Consider the following 25000-nt stretch of genomic DNA (forward strand, 5'->3'; position numbering starts at 1 on the left):
AAAAAGATTGTATCTTTGTGCCTGTCTTCAAGTAAAGAAAGGCTGGCGTTTAGGAGAAGTTGAAAAGGTGAGAAAGAAACGTTATGTATATTTATTTTTGCCTGTGAAAATCATTTGGAGGGTTAAATCTTAACCAGGCTGTATGTGTGAATACCTGTTGCACATGAACTAACAAATTAGCAGCGAGAAACCAAGTTTGACAGGCACGCCGAGGCAGGCTGAAACGTCTATGAAAATGAGCGTCCTCCCCAGTGATGGAGCTGCATCCAGCCCCTTCGAAATGCTGTTTTAACACGCTCCCAACTCCCAGTTTCAGGGAAAGTAAACCGATCCATGATAAATACATAGTAAATAATCCTACACATATCATGCTCATTTGCATGTGAATTAACCCAATTTATGGCCATAAAGGCAGACTTTGTCAGCTCAGAGAGAGTGCACAGAAGACAGAAACAAATCGTAGGGGCAGAGGAGAACTGCCCACAGTTGAGAATTTGTCACGTTTCTGCACCACTTGATATTAATACATGCTGCACCTCAAATGAGGTTAAAATGACGATGACAGCTCAGAAGATCGGTGTGACGATAGATAGAAATAGAGATATAAGAACTTCTTATATCTTCCTTTTGTATTTGCAGTTTCTTCCAGGTATAGATCTTACAGTGTCTGGTAACTGATTGCTTCTTTTAACTGCGGAAAAAAAAAAGAAGAAAAAAATCCCTTTTTATCACCCGGCTGCTTATTAGATTTGATATTGGGAAAAGCCCTTTATTTACTCCGAACAAATCGTTCTGTTTTCCACCACTCGCTGTCATGTTTAAAGTAAATAAGTTCTCGTCCATCCAGCACCGCTGAAGTCATTCAGTTGCCAGAACAAAGCCATTGTATAGAGGTCCACACCAGCCCTTTTCTCCCCTTCCCTTAGCAGCATCTTCCCTCTACCCGCAGCGTGCTCCCTAGCTTTGTAAGCAATTCCGTAACGTGCAAATGCTAAAAGTGTGCATGCTTATTTCACAGAAGAAATGAAGGAAGATTATGACACTATGGGGCCTGAAGCCACAATTCAGACCGCTGGAAACAATGGTACAGGTAAGGCATTGCATGATACGAGCATCACTTTTCTTCTGCATCATGTAGAATTAGCTGTGCCTGAAGAGAAGCAGTGACAAAACAATTTCTTTCTTGCTTTCACTTTAACAATTGGAAAACATTTCCATAATTTTCCTTTTTTTTTTTTTTAATTTTTTCCCCAATTCGATCGCAATGGGGCAGCGACAAACTCATTCGGTGAGTGTCCTTGCTACCCGTCCCGTGCCCCTAACTCCTTTTAACTGCATCCTTGTAAGCTAATAGTTTTCAGCAGCACGAGGAGATGTTTTCCCAGCGAGGGTGAATCTCGTGTAGTTTAAAGTAGCTGGACCAAGATACAGTCATCATTTAATGAGAGAGACTGTACAAAGAACTTGATAATGAGGATGGGGCGCACCCTTCTTGGCAACCCCAGGTTCGCGTGGTGCGCAGAGTAAGCTACTTCAGAGACTGAAAACATCTTTTCAGCAAGACACACATAAACCCCTTACATAGATATACAGACACACATACTTTAAATGCATATTTATGAGATTATTATGCTTCTGGCTAATCTTTTTTTTTTTTTTTTTTCCACTTTCCACATCTCTTTCTTTCCCCTTTTCTTAGAAATCAATACATTTTGTGGAACAAGAAAGGGGACAGAGATATTTAGCAGGCATCATCTCCAAGCCATCTCTTTTTTTCTATAGCAGAGCAAAACAGCAAAAGGTTTCTGTTACTATTTTCTAATCCAAATGAATTTAGGGGTTTACCACGTTCTTTCTAAAGGCCACAAGGCCCCGCTCCATCCCCAGCAGCTGAATGCCATACACCACCCAATGACTCTTTTCCATTTTGTCACAATTTGAGATGTTGCAGGTAGCCCTAATTTACATGGTCAAAAATGAGAGTTTTCTAGTATAAGCACATTTCTATGCATTCCATGATGAGATTTAGTTCATAGGTAATGCCCTCTACAAATATTACTGTAAAAGGTGGTACCTAAGTCTTGCAAGGATTTTATTACTCACACTTTCCTAATGTTGGTAACACCCACATAAAACCCCAATGCTCTTATTAAGTAACACGAGAAATTTGCTTTATAATTCTTATGGGAGAAAATAATAGGAAAATAAAACCATATCACTGCTTTTTCATCCATTAGATTTATTATGCCTGAAAGGAGGGTGGCACTGAGGCACAGTTTATCATTACATATATACTTAACGACATTGCCATACAGAACTGGATACATATGTATTTTCAAAGCTTTTTTATTTCCAAGGGATGTTAATAAAGTGACAAATTGTGCTTAGCACTTGGAGAAACAGGACTTTAAAAGTCATCTTATTCAGAAATAAGACTTGATGGTTATCTGAATTACCATTACCAGAGCCTTTGAGGTCCCCTATCAGTCCGTGTGACTTCCTTTGCACATATTTTCCTTACCATAACAGGCCTCGACTCTTTCATACTTGCAATGTGGTCTGCTCGAGGGGGAAGACTTCATGTCCTCTTAGCCCCTTCCCTTCCAGTATCTGATGGTCTCTCCTGCCTGCTCAACTTCGGCCTCACGGCATCTCTCTGGGGTCAAGGTGCCATCGAGCCTCCGCACAGCCCCGCCGCTAACTTTGCATGGGGTCCATGGGGTGTTCTCCCTCTTCTGAAACCAGTTTTCCGGGGGCAAAGATAAGGGTTGCCCCTACCCGGCTTGGTGCACTGCAGACTCGTGGTTCAAAGAGTGCTTTGCATTTAGGTGGCCTGCATTTAAAATGCAAACGCTGCTCTGGATGTTGCACCTGGCAATTCCTTCCCCAAATGTCCGTGCAAAAGTCCCAGCCTCCTCTTTACTCCAATTGCTATTTGCTGCAATGGGTGGCTTTGTCAAATAACCATTACGCGTTGTCTAGTGCTCTGCTAGTGTTTAATTCAAATCTTTTATCACTGAGGCGTTCGGAGCCAACTCCTTCAGTGGAGGCTGATGCCTGGGTAGATTGGGTACAACATGTTTCTGTAACGGCTGCAGTTTCCTTAGTCTCTCAAGAGCAATGTCAGATTATTTAGTCATATTAAATCATTTGATAAACTAAATGCCTTTGCCAGTCTTTTCACCCTGCGTGGAGGATGCCAGGTGACAGTTAGGAGCTGCAGCATCCTTCACGCAGAGTAAAAACTCCCCTGGCTTGCCTGTTGAGGTGCCCCAACCATTATTTGAGGAAGAAAGGAAGGAGGTCAGTCCCTGAGCCATTGGAGATCCTTCCTACCTAGTCTGGAAAATGGTAAAAGTTTTCTTCTTCAGCCTCACTATAGGCTTTGGGCCTGTCTTGAGTGTCTAGCCTAAATTCTTCCCTGCAGGTAGTAGGGGGATTTAATACTGATGTATAACAAAATAGCTGAGGTGAGGCTGAGACTCAACCCAATGAAAGAAGTTGGATCAGTGACTCCATCTTCAGCAAAAGCCATACCCCAGTGACCTTCTGGTGTCCAAGAAAGCCATTTGGGTCTTCCTACAGATTAACACGGGCTCTTCCAGATGGGCCAAGAAGGTTTCTCTCATTTAACACAATGTGCTTCTCTCTCTTGACACCAGATCTTGTAGCGCTCCATGACCTGGACTGAGCACAGAGATAGGGGGTACAGCTTCAGACTCATTCACATACATCCAACTGGCAAAGTTGCTGAAGGTGCATGCAACAACTGTGGTGTATTTTTAGCATCAAATTCGCTGCAGAATGTCATTAGTAGAGAAAGAAAACTAAAAGAAAAAGTCTCCATTACTAAACTATTTGGCTGTTGTCAGAACGGACACTTCCTAGTGGTACTTAAAAAGGAAATCTTGTTATCCATACATCAATCAGCTGCATTTTTATAAATGAGTCATGGAGGCCTTGTAGTGGAAAAGCAAAAGTGACCATTAGAGTGAAAATTTTAGTCTTTGGTCCTGCAAAATGAATTTGTAAATATTTCTGGGATTTCTGAAATCGTTGCTTGACAAAATGATGTTTTGCAGAAGGTGTTTTTAAAATGTGAATTAATAAATTCCTATGGTTTATTTTATTGTACCTGTTACATTTATTACAGCTAGGATGTTTGCAGAAAATAGATTAACAAATTCCCTGTAAACAAACTGAAAATTTTTTCTGGTTTCGATTACTAACATCTGACAAGCTTCGAGTAAAGATCTCTTAATGTAATTTAAAAAAGGGGAAAAAAAAAAACCTTTGGGGGGAGGAAAACAGAAGTAAAACTTGGCAGGTTGGAGGACAGACCGTTTTCAGGCTGTAATCTGTGTGTACCAATGGGGGCCTCTCACTTCCTGGCTAATGAAGGCTGTGGTTTTATTAGCTTTGTTTGCGATTAAGGGCAGCTATCACCATCTCACAGGACGAGTTCCCACACAAAATAACTGGTCTCCCAAGCTCCTTGAACCTCTCTCTCACTTTATCTTGAAAGGTCCTAAATGCCTCCAAAGATAGCTTTCCTTAATGCGTTTTATTTTTATGTGACACGGCCACATCAGCTTTTGGAGCTGAAAATATTTCTGCTCTCCAGGCTCCAATAATTAATTAAAAAAAGACTTATTTGGTGAGGTCACCCGCCGGAGATCTCGCTGAAATTCTTGCCTCGCAGGAGGGGATGTGCAATGTGTGTGCAGTGTCAGCCCATGAGGAATCCGGGAACATGACTTTCTGCATGGAAAACAAAGTAGGGCACGAGGGGGGGAAGCAAGCCTTCCCCCCAGAAATCGAGAGAGAAACCTAATGGTTATCAGATGGGTCTTTTTAGTAACACTGGGTGAGCTTCCAGCCACGTCTGAATTGTCAGTAACGTCGCTGGTGAGAAACCAGATACACATAGTCACCTTTTGCTATTTATGTTAATCTGCAGCGTCGCAGCGCTGCTTGTATTGTTTCAGTTAAGGATCTGTCAGCTTTTCCACTAAATCCCCTTGTTTTTAGGGGTTTATAATGTAGACATAAACATTTGCTTTAGCTCCCGGATTGCATGCACAGACATAGAAGCTAAATAATCCAGAGAATTAGGAAGCCAAGGCCAGTAATATCGCAGCAGCCCTCCACAGCCTGTTGGATCAGCCTCCAGGTAGACCTGGGGGCCGGGAAGGAAGAACCTCGTTTGGGTTTGAGTTTGGGACTGAAGCTCCTACTATTAACTCAGGCCTTGCTCAGTGGCTTGGATCCCCATCCTACAAATGCAGTTGCAAGCGCCAAAACCCCCCAGCCTGCCTGGAGGAGGAGGACAGGGACTGTTTCTCCCTTGGAGCCATCCCACCCTTTCCCCTTCCTGCTCCAATATCTCCGCCGGAGAACAGCTCTCTTTCCCTGCTTCACAGGTAGCGTTTACTGGGTCATGGCCTGAATCCAGCAAGAAATAAACTTTTTTTCCTTCGATCTATCGCTAAGCCAAGAGATGGGGTAGCGTTAAGTGGGAGAGTGGATGGTCTTGCTACAGTTGTAAGGTCTAGGCATAGCAAGGGAATGAAAAGTCAGGTTTCCAATGTAAAAAGTAATGCCTCAGCTTTGTTTTGATAAAAACGAAGTCAAACACATAGATTGATGCTCCTGTGCGTAAGGTGTACTTCAGTGACCACCATCTTGTTGTATTTCTCTCACAGCAACAAAATGGAGGGAAGGTACTCGGTCTTGTTCTCCGTACTCATGCCCTTCTATAGAAGTTGCTTTTTTTGGGGCAAAAAAAGGAGGTATTGCTTCTCATGCTAGTAACAAATGATAGCAAGAGCTACAGAAGGACCAAGGGAGGAGCACTGTGGTGTTGTAGTGATTCCCTACGAAACCTCTGTGATCGGAACAGAAGTTTTCTTCCAAAAACAGGGTCCCATGACCAGTGCCATTTGGTCACTGTCACTAAAATACTGCAGAACAGTTGAGAAGCTGCTCAGCTCATATGAAAAATAGGGCATATTTGTCTCAGCCAGCAGATTTGATTTTATTGGCTAAAGGGATGAGGTTTGTTTGCATAGCTGAATATCTACTTTTATTGATGATGGCGAGATGGAGTGGATGATCTTCCAGGTCTTACAGGTCTTTTCCAACCTTAGTGATTCTGTGATTCTGTGAGATCAGCGCTTCAAATCAGGCGCTTTCAGGTTTCCAGTTGTGCCCCAGTCAGAGGCCACGTCTCGTTTTGACTGCCAGCATCACCTTCCACTTTTGTAGGAAAGCGAGGCAAAGCATTTACCCATTTCTAAACACCAAGGAGCTGGTTAGTCTCTCATTTCCAGTGGTTACAAACCAATATAACCCTGCAGGGCCACAACGTCTTTGATTTCCATGAGTTTTCCCCATATTGCTCCCTGGCGTCAGTGAGAGCAGAATTGTGCCATTTAATATTTTACTTTTACATGAACTGTAGAACAGTTTATGGCGTTGCCTCATTTTCTTATTTCACCTAAGGAGAAATACATTAAAAATGTAATCAATCATAAGCTGTTCTTTTCGTTTACGGTCAGTTAAAACCAAGTATCTTTAATTCCCTGCCACCGAGTCTTCCAAGACTTGTTAATAAAAAAAAAAAAAAAATCAGAGAAAGAAGATGATCAGCTCTTTTTTTTTTTTTTCCCTGGTATAGTTATATTAATATTTGTCTATAACCTCCCAGAGTTTTTAAGGTCTTTCCTGTATGCAGTATTCATACATGGAGGAGAAAAGCATATTTTTAGTAACAGGATGTTTTGTGGTTGAGCATATATTATGTTTCATGGACATTGCACGGACAATAAAAAATTGGTTTACATTTAAGGAAAAGTAGGAAAACTCTTGTACAGACTGTAGAAGTGGTTTTAGGCTCGGTATCACTGTTATGGTCTAAAACATGTGGTTCTATTTGTAGAAATCTATGAAGCAATACTTTTTTTAAACAACCTATTCTGCCACTGTAAGTTAATTTTTCAGGGAGAAAAAAAACCAAAGGGAAGATGCTGTGAGCAATTCTCTTCTTCTGCCCACTATGGAAGGGCAGCCCGAGGCAGGACCTGCCTTGGAGGAGAAGCGATTGGGGTCTTTACTACCTGCAACTACCGCCTCCGATGCGGGGAATGTCTCGGGGTCTGCAGGATCTGGGGGCAGCTGAGCTCAGCCCTGTAGGTTGAGCTGTGCTCATGCCAAAAGCCATGGGTCCCCCAGGAGCCCCCTGAAGGTTCAGGTTCCATAGATGAAGGATTACCTGCATTACCCAGGCCTCATAAACTTCTCCTACTGCCCCGCAGAGCCCGTGTTCCTGTTAATTTAACTGCCCACCCTTACTTCCATCCATGCTGGTGGAAAGCCCACATTAATTTTATTAGGAGCTGGAGCAAGACCGATGAGAGCGAGGATCCAGCTGCAGCCCCAGCCTCGTAGCTCCAGTGTGAACACCGGCTCAGCCTGCGATGCTAACTGACCCGAGCTCTGGGGGAGGAGGCACTCAAACCCCCTTTCTTTTCCCCCTCTCTCATTTTAGTGAAGAACGCAAATTGCACGTCGGACTTTGAGGAATATTTTGCCAAAAGGAAACTGGAGGAAGGAGACGGGCACGCAGTCAGCATAGCGGAGTACCTGCAGCGCAGCGACACAGCCATTATTTACCCCGAAGCCCCCGAGGAACTGTCTCGCCTTGGCACTCCAGAGGCCAATGGGCAAGAAGAAAATGGTGAGGCTGTAATTCATTTTTAGCCAGTATCCTGACCTCGTGCAGCTGTTGCAATTATAAATGCACTACATGCCTGGGTGTTTACCTTAAAAATTGAAGAACAGCTGCAGCGGCATGGAATTTCATGAGCAAAGATTGGGGCTGTAATTTCAGTGTATTGTGATTTTTCAGTCAGCAAATTTGTATTATTTGGCGGGTGAATTGAAGAGCTGAATTCAAACGGGAGAAAGGCTGCTGCCCCCGTTGGGAGTTTGGGAAGTTTTAATAGAGTTTTAAAGCAACAAAAGACGGGGTAGCCGGCCTATTGCTCTCCGATGCCTTGATAAATAATTGGAAAAGCGTTGGTAGGAAGGATTCGGTCAATGGCGTATGTAACGTAATGAGCTGGGGCTGGTATGCAAATCACCAATCGATTGGGAAAAGTATTTCTTAGTTTTCCAGCCAGCGAGGTCTGCGGGAGGAGCGATGCCCGTAATGGATTTCCTAGCGGGGTCCTGCGCGGGTCCTGCGAGTCTGCCGTGGGCGTGCGTGGGTGCCGGTGCCTCCCGCCGCCGGTTGGAAGCGCCGTCCCTCCCTCTCGGGCAGCAGATTGCAGCGATTCCTCTCATACCATCCCGGGCAATCAGCCCATGAGCTGCCATTGATTTGCTGACCTTTTGGCCTGCCTCTCTTTCCCCCCCCGTCCCGGGGCGCAGACCTGCCACCTGGAACTCCAGATGCCTTCGCCCAACTGCTGACCTGCCCCTACTGCGACCGGGGCTACAAGCGCCTGACGTCCCTCAAGGAGCACATCAAGTACCGCCACGAGAAGAACGAGGAGAACTTCTCGTGCCCTCTCTGTAACTACACGTTTGCCTACCGCACCCAGCTCGAGCGGCATATGGTGACACACAAGCCAGGGACAGATCAGGTGGGGGGCTGGTTTTAAGTGATTTCTTTCTGTAATAACCCCTTAGAGAAACGATATTGCTTTGATTGGCAATCATTATTAATTTTTCATGGCATTTTGAAGATGCAGATCTTTTAATGGTAATAGCTTTAATTGAGGTCTAAATGATTTTTTGATGGTCTCTTCTAATATGATTTAATAGTCTTATGTTCACGATCGAATGAGTGTGTTAATTTCTAATTTAGAAATTTTATTTGCACTTTAACTTGACTTTAGTTTCGTTTTTATGTTCCTCAAAAAGTGAATGAAACTGTAGCATTTTAATTATACATTATTAAACATCTCAGCAATTTTAATTCCATTTTTCACCTAGTTTTACTTTGCAGTGTTGCAAATAGGAGCTCCAAGACATACTAAAAGACCCGCTAATATTTTTTCATTACTTTTTGAGTAACCTTTTCAATCACGTGAAATTACGCATATTTGGTATAATCGTTTGTTAAACATAATTACACATTTTTAGAATAACTCTTCCTACAGCACATATAGGCCATCATTTGTGATTGTGCCACTAACACATGCACGCGCTAGAATTGCGGCATCGCTATCATTTGTATGGCCCGGCAGCGGATCTGCAATAAATCAAAGCAGTTTTTTCCTCGATGTGATGCATGTAATATTATATCAGTGCTGCATTTAAGGAAATGCTGCGTATCTCAAACAGGTGACTGAGCTTCCCCAGTGCTCCTAAACAGGCTGGCGATAGACCTCTGCCGCAAAACTCTTTACACACCAGCAGAAAAACTACTCCTGTCCTCACCGGAGAATTACTTTTGAAAACCCGTCTTATGGAGGGCTGTAATGGAAACTCAAATGGCGTGGTTAAAACTTAAATAAACAGATGCGTGCATTGTGTCAAATTATAAAGGCTTTATGCTGTATTTGTTTTTCTTAAAAACCTGAAAATCATGATCGGCTGTGTTTCTCTTGGTAGGTTTTTCTCAGCATAAGGTAAATTCGGTGAGGCAAACACACATCTCCTAATCGCGCCATTTTTGCAATTAGCATTTTTAAGAGAACCGTATCTTTCGCTTGATCTTAAATCAATATAAATGATTCTAGAGCGGTTTCTCCTATTCTTTCCTTCCCGTGGCTTTTCCAGTAGGCAAACACATTTTCACATGTGTATTTTTCCTAACCTGATCCACCGTAAGGTTCTTTCTTTTGCTTCGTATCATTAGAAACACCGGGGGGAAAAAAGAAAAAACCCGCCTAGATATTTATCCAACGTAACCGCCTGAAATTTCACATGCGAGAGCGCGCTGGTGCTGGCGCATTATGAATGGTAGCTTTGGTGTTGAAAAGTCCCCTCATTTGCTCATGGCATTTACAATTAGTAAATTAAAATGATTGTATCATATTAACAGTGGCACAACTAAAGTTTATAGTAGTCCTCGGAGGGCGATGGGGGGAGACAAAACAGCTGTTGCTGTTTGTTTATGCAACTCAGCAACATATGAGCGCGGGTCCCTCAATGGCGCGCGGCGGGCTGGGCTCTGCTTGATCTTTGAAGGTTGCTGCTGTTTGAACAAACCTCCCTGTGTCCCATGTAACACCATCTGTCTCGCCAGGAATGTGGGAAGAGGCAGCACACCCTCGCAGTTGTCATACCGTTTCGGCGCTGCCTTTTTTTTTTTTTCCCCCTTCTTTTTTTCCCCTTCTCCCCCCGCCTCCCCGTCCCTGCTCCTGCAATAGGCTTTTGTGTCGTGGCTGCCTGCAAAAGGCTGACCTCCTACCTTGAGCATCCAGAGTGTTTGGCTGAATGATTATTAATATTTTTAAATTCTTTAATTTTTTTTTTCTCTCCAAATTCAAAGTCATGAGGCTTCTTTTGCTTGTTGCAAAAAGGTCAGCTGCCTTTGATTATAGTTTTATGCCACTTTTAACGGTCAACTTGCCCTCGCCCCTTAGAAGAGCACCGGGGGAAAACATGGCACGAAAGGTAGCTCAAGTCTTCCGTGCTGCTCTGTGATTTTAAAAAACATTTCCAGCAGCATCTCATGCCGAAGACGCGGTCTCTTCTCCTTGATAATGAATTAAATCTTACTCGAAACGCCACTAACGACAGTGTTTCTGTCTTTCCTACACACGCAGTAAACAGAATTTTTAAACAAGCGGAGTCCCACATGTTCAGAATCTGCTAGGAATATTAAGAGCCACAAATCTTCTTATAAAACACTTTCTCTCATCGTAAGATACCTTAAAGCAACACATTTCTGATGAGAGACTTAGGAAATAATTCTAAAGCAAATATCGAATACTCATGTGAAAGTACTTTCTCATTTGTTTCGGTTTACTGCCAACATTTTGATTTTTATTGCAACACTGATGAGACAAATAAATGTACATGCAGACCTTTTGGTCCGCTTGATAAATTCAGAGCCACATTAATTTTGGTTTTGTTTTTTAAGCTAGAAATTCATGGTTTCTCTTGCATAACATTCATGTTGGTATCTTTTTTTTTTGCTTTTTCCTCCCAGCACCAAATGCTGACCCAAGGAGCAGGCAACCGCAAGTTCAAATGCACTGAGTGTGGCAAGGCCTTCAAATATAAACACCATCTGAAGGAACACCTGCGAATTCACAGTGGTGAGTAGCGGAGGTGCTGGTGTGCTCATTTGCATTTTGTTTAATTAGCTGAGTTTTAAAGACTGCTTAAAATTTACACAGTTCTGCTTCTGGCTTCTTGGAGCTACCAAGGTATTTCATAAGTGATATCTGAGTCATCCTCATTTATCATGCTGTTAATACCATGGTCTCACTGAAAGATTTGGAAATAGTAAAGCTTCCTGCAAATAATACGGATTGTTTGTTCAGCAGTTTGAGTTCAGAAGCGTTCACTCATTTCTGTGCAGTGGGACCCTGAAGAGTCCGTTATATTTTCCCTAACGAAAAGTCCCCCCAAATGACATACAGCTCATATTCTCGGATAACGAGTAAGCGCAAAGCGTCTCCTATTGAATGACTTGCGCATTTTGGCTCTCCTGCTTGACGCAGCGTTCAGCACGCGAAATGCCACCGGGCTCCGTCCAGTCACAAACCTCCACCTGTGCAGACGTGGAGGTCCTAACATCAGGACTCAGTTTCTCATACCGTGCTCGTTTCCAGTGAAAATTCCTTTTTTTGGAAGGAAAAAAAATGAAGAAACAAATAAAATCTGAACAGTCTGGATTCGATTTGACTCCCTTCGCCACAGGGTACTTACCTGTGACTTGCAATGGTCAGTCTGGAGCCAATCTCACACCTTGGTGGTTGTTGGCGGCTGGAGACCATGGGTCCAAACTGACCTCAAGACCTGCAGAAAGAGGAGGGTAAAGCAGTGGTGGTGTGTGGCCATATTCATACAATGGGTATTTTCCTCACTATTAATCAGTGGACACACAGACGGTCAGTTGGGTATCAAATGCGATCGCTTGCCATTACATCATCAGCAATGATAATTAACATTTGGTTTTAATTATCATTTTAGGTGAAAAACCATATGAGTGTCCAAACTGCAAGAAACGTTTCTCCCATTCTGGCTCCTACAGTTCGCACATCAGCAGCAAGAAGTGTATTGGTTTAATCTCTGTAAATGGCAGAATGAGAAACAATATCAAGACGGGTTCTTCTCCTAATTCTGTATCTTCCTCTCCTACTAATTCAGCCATTACACAGCTGAGAAACAAGCTGGAGAATGGCAAACCACTTAGTATGTCTGAGCAAACAGGCCTACTGAAAATTAAAACAGAACCACTAGATTTCAATGAATATAAGGTTCTTATGGCCTCACATGGGTTTAGTGCAACTAGTCCTTTTATGAATGGTGGACTTGGAGCAACCAGCCCCTTAGGAGTTCACGCTTCTGCTCAAAGTCCAATGCAGCACTTAGGTGTAGGGATGGAAGCACCATTGCTTGGGTTTCCTGCGGTAGGCAGTAATTTAAGTGAGGTGCAGAAGGTCCTACAGATTGTGGACAACACGGTTTCCAGGCAGAAAATGGACTGCAAGGCCGAAGAGATCTCCAAGTTGAAGGTTTACCATATGAAGGATTCATGCTCTCAAGCCGAGGAACAAGGAGTTACCTCCCCCAATATTCCCCCCGTGGGTCTTCCAGTAGTAAGTCATAATGGTGCCACTAAAAGTATTATTGACTATACATTAGAGAAAGTCAATGAAGCCAAAGCTTGCCTCCAGAGCTTAACCACAGACTCGAGGAGGCAGCTCAATAACATTAAAAAAGAGAAGCTGCGAACCCTAATAGACCTGGTAACTGAAGACAAGATGATAGAGAACCATAACGTATCCACTCCATTTTCATGCCAGTTCTGTAAAGAAAGCTTTCCTGGTCCCATTCCGTTGCATCAGCATGAGCGTTACCTGTGTAAAATGAACGAAGAAATCAAGGCAGTCCTTCAGCCTCACGAGAACATGGTTCCCAACAAACCTGGAGTGTTTGATAAGCAAACCCTCTTGCTGTCATCAGTACTTTCTGAGAAAGGAATGACTAGCCCCATCAACCCATACAAGGACCACATGTCTGTACTTAAAGCATATTATGCTATGAATATGGAACCCAACTCTGATGAACTACTGAAAATTTCCATTGCTGTTGGCCTTCCTCAGGAATTTGTGAAGGAATGGTTTGAACAAAGAAAAGTCTACCAGTATTCAAGTTCCAGGTCACCATCACTGGAAAGGGCCAGTGCCAAGGTGGCGCTGGCTGCCACCAACAACACTCCCACTAAAGACTCTTTGTCAGCCAGATCTCCGATAAAGCCTGTGGACTCTATAACTTCACCATCTATAGCTGAACTCCATAACAGTGTTACTAATTGTGATACTCCTCTCAGGCTAACAAAACCTCCTCATTTTACCAATATTAAACCAGTTGATAAATTGGACCACTCTAGGAGCAATACTCCTTCTCCTTTAAATCTTTCTTCCACATCTTCTAAAAACTCCCACAGTAGTTCTTACACTCCAAACAGTTTCTCTTCTGAGGAGCTTCAGGCTGAGCCTTTGGACTTGTCTTTACCAAAACAAATGAAGGAACCCAAAAGTATTATAGCCACAAAGAACAAAACAAAATCTAATAGTGTAAATTTAGAACACAACAGTGTTTCTTCATCATCTGAAAACTCAGATGAGCCACTGAACTTGACTTTTATCAAGAAGGAGTTTTCTAATTCAAATAATCTGGATAAAAGCACTAACCCAGTATTTGGTATGAACCCATTTAGTGCCAAACCTTTATACACAACACTTCCACCACAGAGCGCATTTCCCCCAGCCACTTTTATGCCACCAGTCCAGACCAGTATTCCTGGGCTGCGACCATACCCAGGACTAGATCAGATGAGCTTCCTACCACATATGGCCTATACTTACCCAACTGGAGCAGCTACTTTTGCCGATATGCAGCAAAGGAGAAAGTACCAGCGGAAACAAGGATTTCAGGTAAATTCTTGCAACCATTTTCTTTTGAAAGGCTAGAATTTAGTATTTTGTGATATGTCCTAGAATTTAGTATTTTGTGATATGTCCTCTTACAGAAGAAAAAGCCCAAAGCTATATTCAACGTTTCCAAAAAAATTAGCAGAGTTTATTTTAGTCTGAACATGCAAAAATACGGTGGAGTAGGAAAACAAACTGCAATTACCTTAAGAGTACCTCTACTTGGATTCCGCAGTGGTATCAATACCTTTGAATAGGCATAACACTTATGGTTTTATTCTGTTAAGAGCTCAGTCGTTTCTTATTAGAATTAAATAATAATAATAATAATAATAATAATAATAATATCCATTAAAAATCCCATCCTGCAGGAAAAAAAAAAAAGGAAACTTTGTAGGGAAACTGATCTCTGCAGCGCATAACTACATCTCACCATGGGGAAAAGGAGCAGTGGGAGGCCTCTTGGGAATCACCCCCACACTTGGAGGGAAAGCTGTATCCCTCTAAGCATATGGCCTCGTAGCAGGCCTATCCCATTGAAAGCCCTCAAAGCTTCCTTCTCCATGTTTTTTGGGGGACTGTCCACCCTCCATGCATGGGAAAGGCGGTCTCTCTTCTCTTGAATGTCTGGGGGATGATTTATGCATTGCTTCACCATAGCCCTTTCCTTCAGCCCACCTACTGCCCTTCCCAGACTACCAGTCCTCTAATCCTGCCAGTCATCTGGAACAGCTTTGAAAAAAAACAGAGATTAAATGAAATTATTTGGAGAGGTAGCAGCTAGGGCCCTTAATCACAGACAAAGTCTTTCCCTGGACACGTAATCTGGGTCAGCACTTCTTCATGCCTGAGTACAACCTTTAATCCTTTTCTCAGGTCATCCCAGAGTCAATACAGGAGTAGTAAAGGATTTCGCCGCTTGCATGCCTACAGCAAAGAGCTGCTCTGCAGAAGTCACGTACTTTTATAGCTTTTTGCTGGGTGTATTCAGATATAATGTACAGAGTTTAGTTAAATGAGATTAACTGATTATAGATTAATAATTTTTTTTTACATTTGCGCATGTTCCCCTATGTCCTATTATGGTCTATTAGTAATTTTACTGACTAGTAAATGTTTTATAGTTTCAAATGTGAAAATCAGGTATGGTTTTACATTATAGGCTGTAATCCCTCTTTGCACAATAGGAGCATAAATAGCACCGCACCTCCATAACAGCTGTTCCACTATTCCAATTTACAGTACATCTGCCCTCTTTGTAAATGTATTTAAGCCTATTTAATCTTCTCTAATATTAATTAGTGCAAACCTAGTCTAAGAAAACTGAACTGTGTGATAGCAAATGGAAATGTATGTTATCATGCAAGTTTGCACTCTCTTTGGATCAAGACAAAATAAATATCAAGAAATTTAATAATTTACTGATCCACATTCATTATTGCTTAATGCTGAAGGCTGTTTTAACATAGATAGAACATTGATAAAAAGTGTTATTAATATTCCCTATTTCAAATTACAAAATTAAATATAAAAATATAGCTTGAGGCCTTTAGTCGGGAGACATACATTTAAATGGATTGCATAATAATAACATTTGTACCTAAATATAAAATTCAATTAAAACCTTTCTACAGATACAGAAGATAGCCAAGTTTCAGTGTTTTGAAAGGAACGACCTCCTAGCTGTTGCTTACACTCACCCCTGTAAAATATTACAATACCTTGTGCCATCCACGAGGAGCCTCCCCTCCTCGAAAATATTTAGTGCCAATAGGATAAACACCGTCCGCTTGTGTAAATCGTGTTATTGCAGAGCGCTCAATACCAGAAAGTTGGCTGAAGGCAGAGAAGTAGGAGGCTCCTCCTTATTTCCACAGGTCCCATCAGCTGTAGTTTCATTACCAATGGGTTCCTAAGCTAAGAGGGACCACCATCCTGCGCAAGACATTCTTTAACTTTTCTGGGGTGGTTGGTTCGTCCGTGGGAAGGAGCGGTGGTGGAAGCCGGTGTCGCTGACGGGTGGTTCCCTCGCAGGGAGAATTGCTTGATGGAACCCCAGACTACATGTCCGGCCTCGACGACATGACGGACTCTGACTCCTGTCTGTCCCGAAAGAAGATCAAGAAGACGGAAAGTGGCATGTACGCATGTGACTTATGTGACAAGACATTCCAGAAGAGCAGTTCCCTGCTGCGACACAAATACGAGCACACAGGTAGGGCGGCCACCCGCGCCGAGGGGAGGGTCGAGGTCCATGCTACGCTCTCCACAGTGTTTCATGACTACAGTTGTGCAATGAACTGTTCTGCAGGTGCTGAGGCTTTCAACAGGGAAGAAACAATACCTTTTGCTCAGGTCACGTTATTTTTTAATGGTTTCTTTAATGGTTATTGCTTGGGAAAGGACTGTTGGATGTGATGGGGTGAATCTTGGCAGATGCTAGGTGAGCTCGCGTCACGTTGAGTGCGGTGGCAATCGTGGCACTCAGCATCTCGCAGGACGAGCCCTCTTCAAACAAGGCAGGCCCTAGCACTTAGAAAGGAGTGCAACTTGGTCGACACAAAGTCTGGCACGGGAAGGAAGAGTGACAGTGTATTTCTCGTTTCTTAGACACTATCTGACCCCGCACAATATAATCCAATAGAAAAACTTCCACTGACGTTAGCAGCGCGAGAGCTGGCTCTGGCCGAGTTATCTGAAAGTAAACAGCCCACGGGGGCTGCTCTCACCATGATTTCGCATGCCAGCAGCGCAGGCAGGTTGCATTTCGCTTTTTCACTTCTCAGTGAATGCCCGGGGAAGGTTTCCTTCTTTCCTGAGCAGGAACTGATTTTCGTCTGGTTCAAGGAAGCTTGCCAAAGCTCACCGCGGATTGTCAGCTTAAAAAATATTTTGGTTTGAAAAAGACCCTCCATCACACCTATGCTGGCCGTGGTTCCCCTTGCAGGCAGTGCTCCCTGCCCGGCCGTCAGCCAGGACAGGCATGAGCCCGGAGGTGGAGAGGTCTCCGAGGGGGATTCATCAGCTCAGCATGTTTCAGTTAGGGGAAAGCAGGACTGGAGCTCCCCAAATAATAGAGATATCAAGTTATGTTAGACAAAGGGAACGTGAATTATCATGTGAATTATTGTGCAGCAGGACATAAACCAAACTCCAACTTCCTAGAGCTAGAAAAAGCTTACTCAGGAGGAAACTTTCCTTAACTTTGAAAGCTGAGTCCCACTTCAGGAAATGAAGCAAGTCACATCATCCTTCAATCTCACCGTGTGATGGTAAAAAACTTCTACCTCTCTATTAATACATCTTCCAGGCCACCCATAACCATTTGGCATTTCACATCTGAAAAATTTACACTTCAGAAGTGGACTGTGCCTTTAAAAAAAATTCTTTACTTTGTTATTTTTCCTTCTTATACTTTTCTTCCAAATTTTAAGCTAATCCCACACAGGAAAATAAAAAAGGAAGTTAAAATACATGTGGGATTAGGAAAGAAAATTAAAAGCAACATTTTGGACTAGATCAGCTAGTTCATTGGTGGAATGTGCTCTCCACTACGTTATTCAGATCAAATTGTTTATTCAGTAGAAGAAGCTTTGAAGGCTTTACGTCCCTGCACCTTTCCTCTCCTGAATGATTTTATTACAGCCATCTGCAAACATTATGGTTTACTACACTACTACCGTAAAGCTCTTATGTTAGAACTGGCCTTCATATATATCGGGATCTGGACATATGGTTGAATCCCATAAAGTTGGTAGTCCATAAGGTCGACAGACATATGGTTGAAAGGCTGAAAATTTGACAAGCTGAAATGTGTGCAATCACCTTGATTTGCAAAATAAACTGCATTTGTAAAAGCAAAAATATGTTCTGGTCCTTAAGTAGCACGGGAACCTACTGCCTTGAAAAATACCACACAGCTGCGGCGTAGGGACTTCTCTCCTTCTTTGCTCTGTCCCTTTCGGCTTCTCAGCTCTGCGTCTGTCAATTTTATGGGACTCAGCCTTATGATCCAGAACGTGTATACGGTGTCACATTTAATACGCTAGAACTGCAGCACATCATCAAGCTCGAGTGTGGCATTTAGAGACAGGAAGGATGGTCTTGTGGCAAAGGCACAGGCGCTGAGGCTGAGAGCGCCGCGCTCATTTCTGCCTTGCCACAGACTTCCTCTGCGAATTTCAGCAAGTTGCTTCATCTTCCTCTCGCCTTCGCCCGTCTTTGAAATAGAGGGAAATGATACCAGTCCGCTTCTCCGGGGTGTTGTAAATTTTAATTCATGCAGGCTGAAAACCTGCGATGGAACTCGCTATATAAAGTGTGAAGTATTATTAAGGATGCGTTTGCTTTTATGGAGCCTCCGCGCATCACGCTAACGTTACATCGAGGTGGTTGGGAGCTCTGAAGACCTTGGCTGGGCTACCCTCCATAACTCATTCACAGCCTTCAGGAGGCACGCTGCACGGGGACTTTGGCTAATGGCCTAGCACGCGTCTTGAGTGGATTTCAAATTAATTTGATAGTTTTTGGAAAAAGCTTGTAATTGCATTAATAACATAGGTGCAAAATTGCAGCCCGTGTTCACTGGAAGGAACCGAATTGACAGTAAAGCCGTCTTCTGCATTTGGGGTCATTGGAAGAGTAGGCCCAGATTTTTGCAGCAGCTTTTTGAAACCTAAAAAAAGAGAAAAAGGTTCTTTTCTGAGTGTGTCGCTGTTTTCTGACCGGCTGATCCCGATCCCTTGTTACTTCATTAAAAACATATTTTAGGAGGAATTGGAACACTTCCTGTCTTTCCTGGAGAAGCACAAATAGTGGATGTTGTTTATACTGATGTCCCTTTTCCTATGTAAAAAAATCTATGTTCTTTTTTAGGTCTTTTTTCTGACATTTGAACAATTAGATTTTTCTTTGTCCCCACGTCTCATGGTCCACATACCTATTGCAACCAATGCTAGAACAAGGGTTAAAAGAGTCAGACAGAGGCCACATTCCTGCTTTGCAGCCCCTAAAGATTTACCCCAGAGAAATTATTTGGAGCAAAAAGTAACAGTGACATGTAAAACTACACGAGCTGGCTTAATCATCTGCAACAGCAACTACTGTAAAGGAGAAAACAGGAATGTCATAGGTATTGTGGTGGAGCTGATTTTCCCCGCCAGGGCAAGAAGAAGAATGGGATTTGGCCAGTTCTTTGTGTCCACCCAAGAGCTCTCGATACAACCATGCGGCCGCAGATCAAGGAGCTCTCTGTGATTGCCTCTGTATGCTGTGCCTGACACAGCTTGAGCACAGTAGAAAACAGGGACCAAATTTCACAATCCATAATTCTTAACTTATGCAGTATTAGCGGTATTTTGCAATAGCATCTAGCTTCACGTGGAGAAGGAAAATTTATTGTGTTACTGCAATGAGTGAATTGCATTGGTTCTGGCTGAACTGAAATTTAGTGGAGAGGCCACTGCTTGCTGCAGGACCAAATTCTGCCAAGTTAATCTTGGAATGTCATTTAATTTTAAGAGGAGTTATGTGTCCATTTTAGAGTTTGAACTTCGCAAGACCCTGTTTGTTTAAAATCAGAGGATGCAGCGTGTAATTAGGGTGCAGAGCATGGCAGGTAGCACAGGAATTCAGTCCTCACATTATTTTCCTGTGGAGTCTTATGAACTCATCCTAACTTTGGTCAGGCTGAAATTAGTTGAGCAGGTACTGCTTCATTTGCATGCATTTAATCTCAGATTTCTGCAAGCTGCTCAGCACAAGGTTCGAGACACTTTCCTTACCAAAGGTGAAGAAGATGGTTGCCTTCATGGCAAAGTATTGGTGCCATATGGCAAACAAAAAAATCTTTGTATTGCAGATAAGGAGGGAAAGCAGTAGTGGGTAAGAGAGCAGGAGAGCAAACAGAACGGAGTGCCTAGAAAATAGAGAAATATCCTGGCTCCTGGATAGCAATCCAGCCCCGCCTTTGTCATCAACGCTGCATTGGGCTGATTCAGGAGTAAGGTGAAGGTTAGCGTTTGTTCTGCCGTCATCAATGCCTGTGTCTGCTACACACCAGCTTTATCGTAGCTTCGCAAGGAAACTTGCGGCGTGCCTGCTCTGCAACAAAAGCTGGAAACAGTTTTTCAGAATCCTACCTAGAAATTTTAAATCCTTTCATTGTTGTTCTATATTACATCATATTCTATTTTATTACTTGTGTGGGCTGTCGAGGGCCTCATAGCTGTGCTAGTGCTTTCATCCTTTCCTTTCCCACTGTATATTTTATTAAGACCTCTTTTTTATTTTTGTAGCTTTCATGCTGATGCAAGCACTAGTTTTATTTCCAGATTGATTCTGTAAACTAAATATTGTTCTTGAGCCCGGTAGCAAATCAGCTCTCTCTGGCTAGTATTTTGAATTCCCAGCTCAGGAGTTTTCTTTATTTAGAGCTTGATTCATAAAAAATTTACATGCTATTTAAAGGTTATTTTTTCTTGCTTTACTCTGATACAAGTTTAGAATCCCCCATTTTACACTCAAATAAAGAAAAAAAAAAAGGCTATATTCTATGCTTGTGAAATTTATTCTGTAAACAAGGTCTCCTATTCAAAATGGAACAGGTGCAGCTTCGGCAATTATATATAAATTGCATTTATCTTGCACCTTTGACCGCTTCCCTGTGCTCTGGCCACTAATCCATCTCCATCGGGACTACATCTAACATCCAGCCCCCCAAGCAGCTTCAAAAGAACTGCCTTTAAAAAATAAAAACAAACTGTCACAAAAATGTTTCCTTCTTTCCTCCAAAGAATGGGATTTCTGTTTGGCCCCCTCCCATAGAAAAAAGACCCACTTGCCTTAGGCAAAGGATGGGTGATACTTAGTCTGGGACCAGTGACAGCTTATGATTTGATGTCTTATGACTTTTATACCACTGCAATTGGGAAAGGCATAGCTTTTCAGTCAAAGCCCAGGAAGATTCAGAGATACTTACGTTAGAGATTTTTTCTGTTGTTTTGTTTTAACAGAAATGCAATTTTAGAGACTTTGAAAACAGATTAGGTATAATTTCCCCTCTGTAAACTGAGCATGAGCCCCTGTGGGAACCTCTTTTTGCAGATGGTGGAATAAAAAAAAAAAGCCCAAACATTTCCCTTTTAGACATTTGAGAGAGATTTATCATTTAGTTTCACTGCAAAATGCAGCATCTACATCAGGCATCCACCTGACGACACACAAGTGTTTCGTGAGCCCTCCTGTGAGCTGCCTTGGGTCCTTCTCTCCGAGCTCCATCCCCCATGGACGACACAGGTCATCTCAGATGAGGCCGGGTAAAACCCGTGGGGTGGGATGTTCAAATCTGCTTCCTTTTGACCCATCTCTATTCTACTGATGTTATGACATTGCATGACGACGCTTTTACTGTGTGTTAGCCAAATAGCTGATAAAGCAGCCGAGACTATCTACAACTGTAGGTTCTCCCCATCCACCTACAAATGTAGGTTCTCTCCGTCCACCTACAACTGTAGGTTCTCCCCATCCACCTGCAATTGTAGGTTCTCCCCGTCCACCTACAGTTGTAGGTTTCTCCCCATCCACCTACAACTGTAGGTTCTCCTGTTCTACCTACAATTGTAGGTTGTCCCCATCTACCTACAACTTTAGGTTCTTCCTGTCCACCTACAACTGTAGGTTCTCCCCACCCCCAGTGTAAAATATCTTACTTCAGCTTTATTTTATGGCCTACTAATGCATTGTAGGGATTAAATGGCTGAATTACTGGGGTTTGCACACGGGAAAAAAAATAATTCTTCTGCAAATGTTCGGAAACCTGATACATTTAAAAACATATTTCAATTAGTGTTGTAACAGCTGCATGCTGCGAACTGTTAAGGTATGTTGTGTGGTGTCTGAACAAAGAACTTTGCTCAAGCTGTCATGTTCCCTCAGATCAAAACTGAGTCCTTGATATGGATATGGTAGACTAAATAGCTCTAGTATAGCCTTTTTAGTAATAATATAAATTAATGTGAAAATATGAAGTATTTTAATCTTCTCGTTTCTGAATTAATTTATAAAATATGGATGATTCCCTGCCAGGCTACCTCTGTGCTGGCTGGGGAGGAGGCCCCAGGTAGGAGGAGCAGGAGGTGCAGCGTTGAATGAACGCCGCGTGCAAGGGATGAGCAAAGCGGGCAAAGACTGAGGGACGAGCACATCATCCGGCCTCTGGAAGGGCGGGTGGAAGCAAGTCTGTATGAGAAGCAGCAGAGGTGGTTGACTTCTGTTTGAGGAGAGGAAAAGTGCTGGGCAACTGGGTGGAGCACAGCTTGAAGAGAAGGGAAATGGGTGAGAAGGGTGTAGGGAGCATCAAAAAAATCAGGAAATTTGAAGTAATGGAGAGGGAGGGGCGTTGAGAAGTGGAACAAGACAAGGGCTGGGCTTGTTGATGTTAGGGAAAAGTAAGTCAGAGGGAGAGACTGAGACAGCGTGGGCAGAAGTTCAGTGAGGAGAAGGACACAAGAAAAGGTGCCAAGGAAAAGCAGAAGGTCTACGAGGAACAAAAGAGGAACAAAATTAGCAACTATGGAGGTACTAGCAGAGGGATGGTAGCGTGTTGCTCCGAGTGAGCTCAGCAGGGCAGCTGGGATGAGGCAGGGATGCAGGCAGGCGTATCTGGTGCATCCAGCTGGGTGGTTGGTAGCATTGGGAAAGCTTCCACCTTACCCGTGAGGGTTTTCTTCTGGCAGCACTGGGGTTTGAGGAGTGCTTAGGTGGAGAGTGCTTTGGGATTTTAAGCTAATTTGAGTAAGTGACTTGACCGTGCTAAAATCTCCCCAGCTAAGACTGTGGGATTTCCCCGTCGTGGCCAAACTTGTGCTTGGAATGGGAGGTAGTTGCGTCCCGGCTCTGGATTCGGTGCACCCCCAGGTCAAGACTGGAGGTTCAAAGCCAAAATACGTGTACCGCTCAAAGCCCAGAATTTTCTTCAAGCTTGACTTTTAACCAACAGGTTAAATTGGCAGAAATGCATATTTAGGAAACAGATCATTACAGCAATACAACTGTAATTCAATATATCAAGCTTGAATTTTCAGTTTTACTGTAAAGGGAAATAAAGAAAAAAAAAGAAACCCTGTATGTGTGCAAGCTTAGAAAACTCTCATACAAAGAAATGTAGTTTGAGTCCCAATTTCCAGGCATCCACTGTCACTTAGGTTATTCTATCTGTGGTTTCTCCTGTATTTTCCTTCCTGCCAGATCTCCCCTTCATTTCATAACATGCAATTTTTGGCTTCCTTGAGCATTCGTTAATCACACCTTATTAAATGTGAACTTTCACAGTGAGACTTGAAGGTAGCTGTGACTAGATCGGGCAAAAAATTAGCATATTCCCTAGTATTCGTTCTTAGTGACTTTGTTATGGAAGTGAAATTTTTTTTCAATGCCTGGCTTTCCCTGCTCTCGAGTCCTGGCAGTAACTGCAGAGGAAAAGAAAGGAGATCAGGTTCATAAAGGAGCAGCTTGAGTTTTCCTGGAAGTCGAGATCTTTCAGTGGTCTGAACACATTTTTTTTTTTTTCCTGCTGGATTTCCTTTCACGCTGACACTGCCGGTGATGGTCTTCCATCTTCCTGCCCTTCCATCTCCTGCCCTTCTGCGGTTTTCTCGCCTACCCTACGCCGTACTCTTCCTCTCCCTGCACTTGCTTCTTTAAGAATTAATGGAATACCACACTTTTACAACAGACAGGATGGGAGGGCTCTGGTGTGAAGTTTATTCCTGTTCTGGTCACATGCCACACTAGCTAAGTATGATAAATACAGCCAAGGAATCAGGCCAGTTCACTAATAAGTTCCTAATGATCTGCTCTAGCAATAAGACATGCAAAGCAGGGCTCTGCATTTCAGGCACCAAATACCAGCATTTTCACATGTGTAAAAATAGCACAAAATATAAAATAATGCCCAAATGGCATTGTACCCGCCTGCATGGTTGCACCACGCTGGAGCATTCAGTTGAATGACACTAAGATTATAATTTGACATTTCAAAAAGAAAAAAAACCTGGCTGAAGGTACTAATGTTTGATTTTATTTTTTGCCTTCTGCAATCTAAGTTTGGTGATCGGTCTTCACTAATTCCAATCTTTGCACCATATGTTATGTCTGGATATCTCACGGTTGCATCATGCTTTGCTGAGTTTTGTCGTGTGGCATCATGCTGACAAGTATTTTTTGTCAGCTCTATTTTGGAATTAAGCTTTCAGTATGGCAGTTCTGGAAGGTGTTGAAGGCATTCCTGTGCTATTTGTGGCCTGGGATCAACCAGATGTGTTTAGGCTTGGCACTGGTTTTGAGTTTCAAACATTGGTTCGAAACTGCCTGAAATGCCAAAGGAAATACTGTTTTCTGCAGCTTAACACTACTTTAGCACTCAGCGAGTGGCTGACAACATTTTATTTAGAAACCCCTTATGCTTCTGTGGCAGATGTATGTATTTGTATTTGCTCACGTGGTGGGAGAAAAACGTCTTTCAGTCCTTGAGGGCTTCCTCCTCCAGGTGAGGGCTGGAGGAGAGGAACCCCACGGTGGGTTGGTGTGGGTCCAGCCCTGGTCCTCCCACCAATAGCAAACCCCTTATGGACTCAAGTCCCAGCTTTCCGCGTTGCTGTTGCTAGACCCGTAGCGTGCAGAGGGCGCACCCCAAGGTAAACTGCGATGGGCTCGCCTTGGGGGGCCATAGGTGGGGAAGGGTTGGCCAGCGGTTGGCTTGCGGTTGCGTGGCACCACTGGCGAAGGCACAAAGATAGGATGTTGGCTTCCTGCTATTCATGAGGAACGTACACAAAGAAAACTTTAAGAAACAAAGGTCCTCTCTCCAGGCTAATCTC

The 25000-nt window shown here is 43.1% G+C and overlaps 1 protein-coding gene across 1 annotated transcript in view; it reads left to right on the forward strand.

The window, feature by feature from the left end:
- Nucleotides 1-25000, forward strand: part of ZEB2 (zinc finger E-box binding homeobox 2) — a 115281-nt gene that overhangs the window by 87963 nt on the left and 2318 nt on the right. Inside the window, exons 4-9 of the mRNA XM_059820161.1 lie at nucleotides 1019-1090; nucleotides 7550-7738; nucleotides 8434-8648; nucleotides 11168-11276; nucleotides 12157-14126; nucleotides 16158-16338. Of these exons, the coding sequence (XP_059676144.1) occupies nucleotides 1019-1090; nucleotides 7550-7738; nucleotides 8434-8648; nucleotides 11168-11276; nucleotides 12157-14126; nucleotides 16158-16338 (2736 nt within the window). The remainder of the gene's footprint in view (nucleotides 1-1018; nucleotides 1091-7549; nucleotides 7739-8433; nucleotides 8649-11167; nucleotides 11277-12156; nucleotides 14127-16157; nucleotides 16339-25000) is intronic.

The sequence above is a fragment of the Gavia stellata genome, chromosome 8 (genome assembly GCF_030936135.1).
Source record: "Gavia stellata isolate bGavSte3 chromosome 8, bGavSte3.hap2, whole genome shotgun sequence".
In the NCBI taxonomy this organism is placed as follows: Eukaryota; Metazoa; Chordata; class Aves; order Gaviiformes; family Gaviidae; genus Gavia; species Gavia stellata.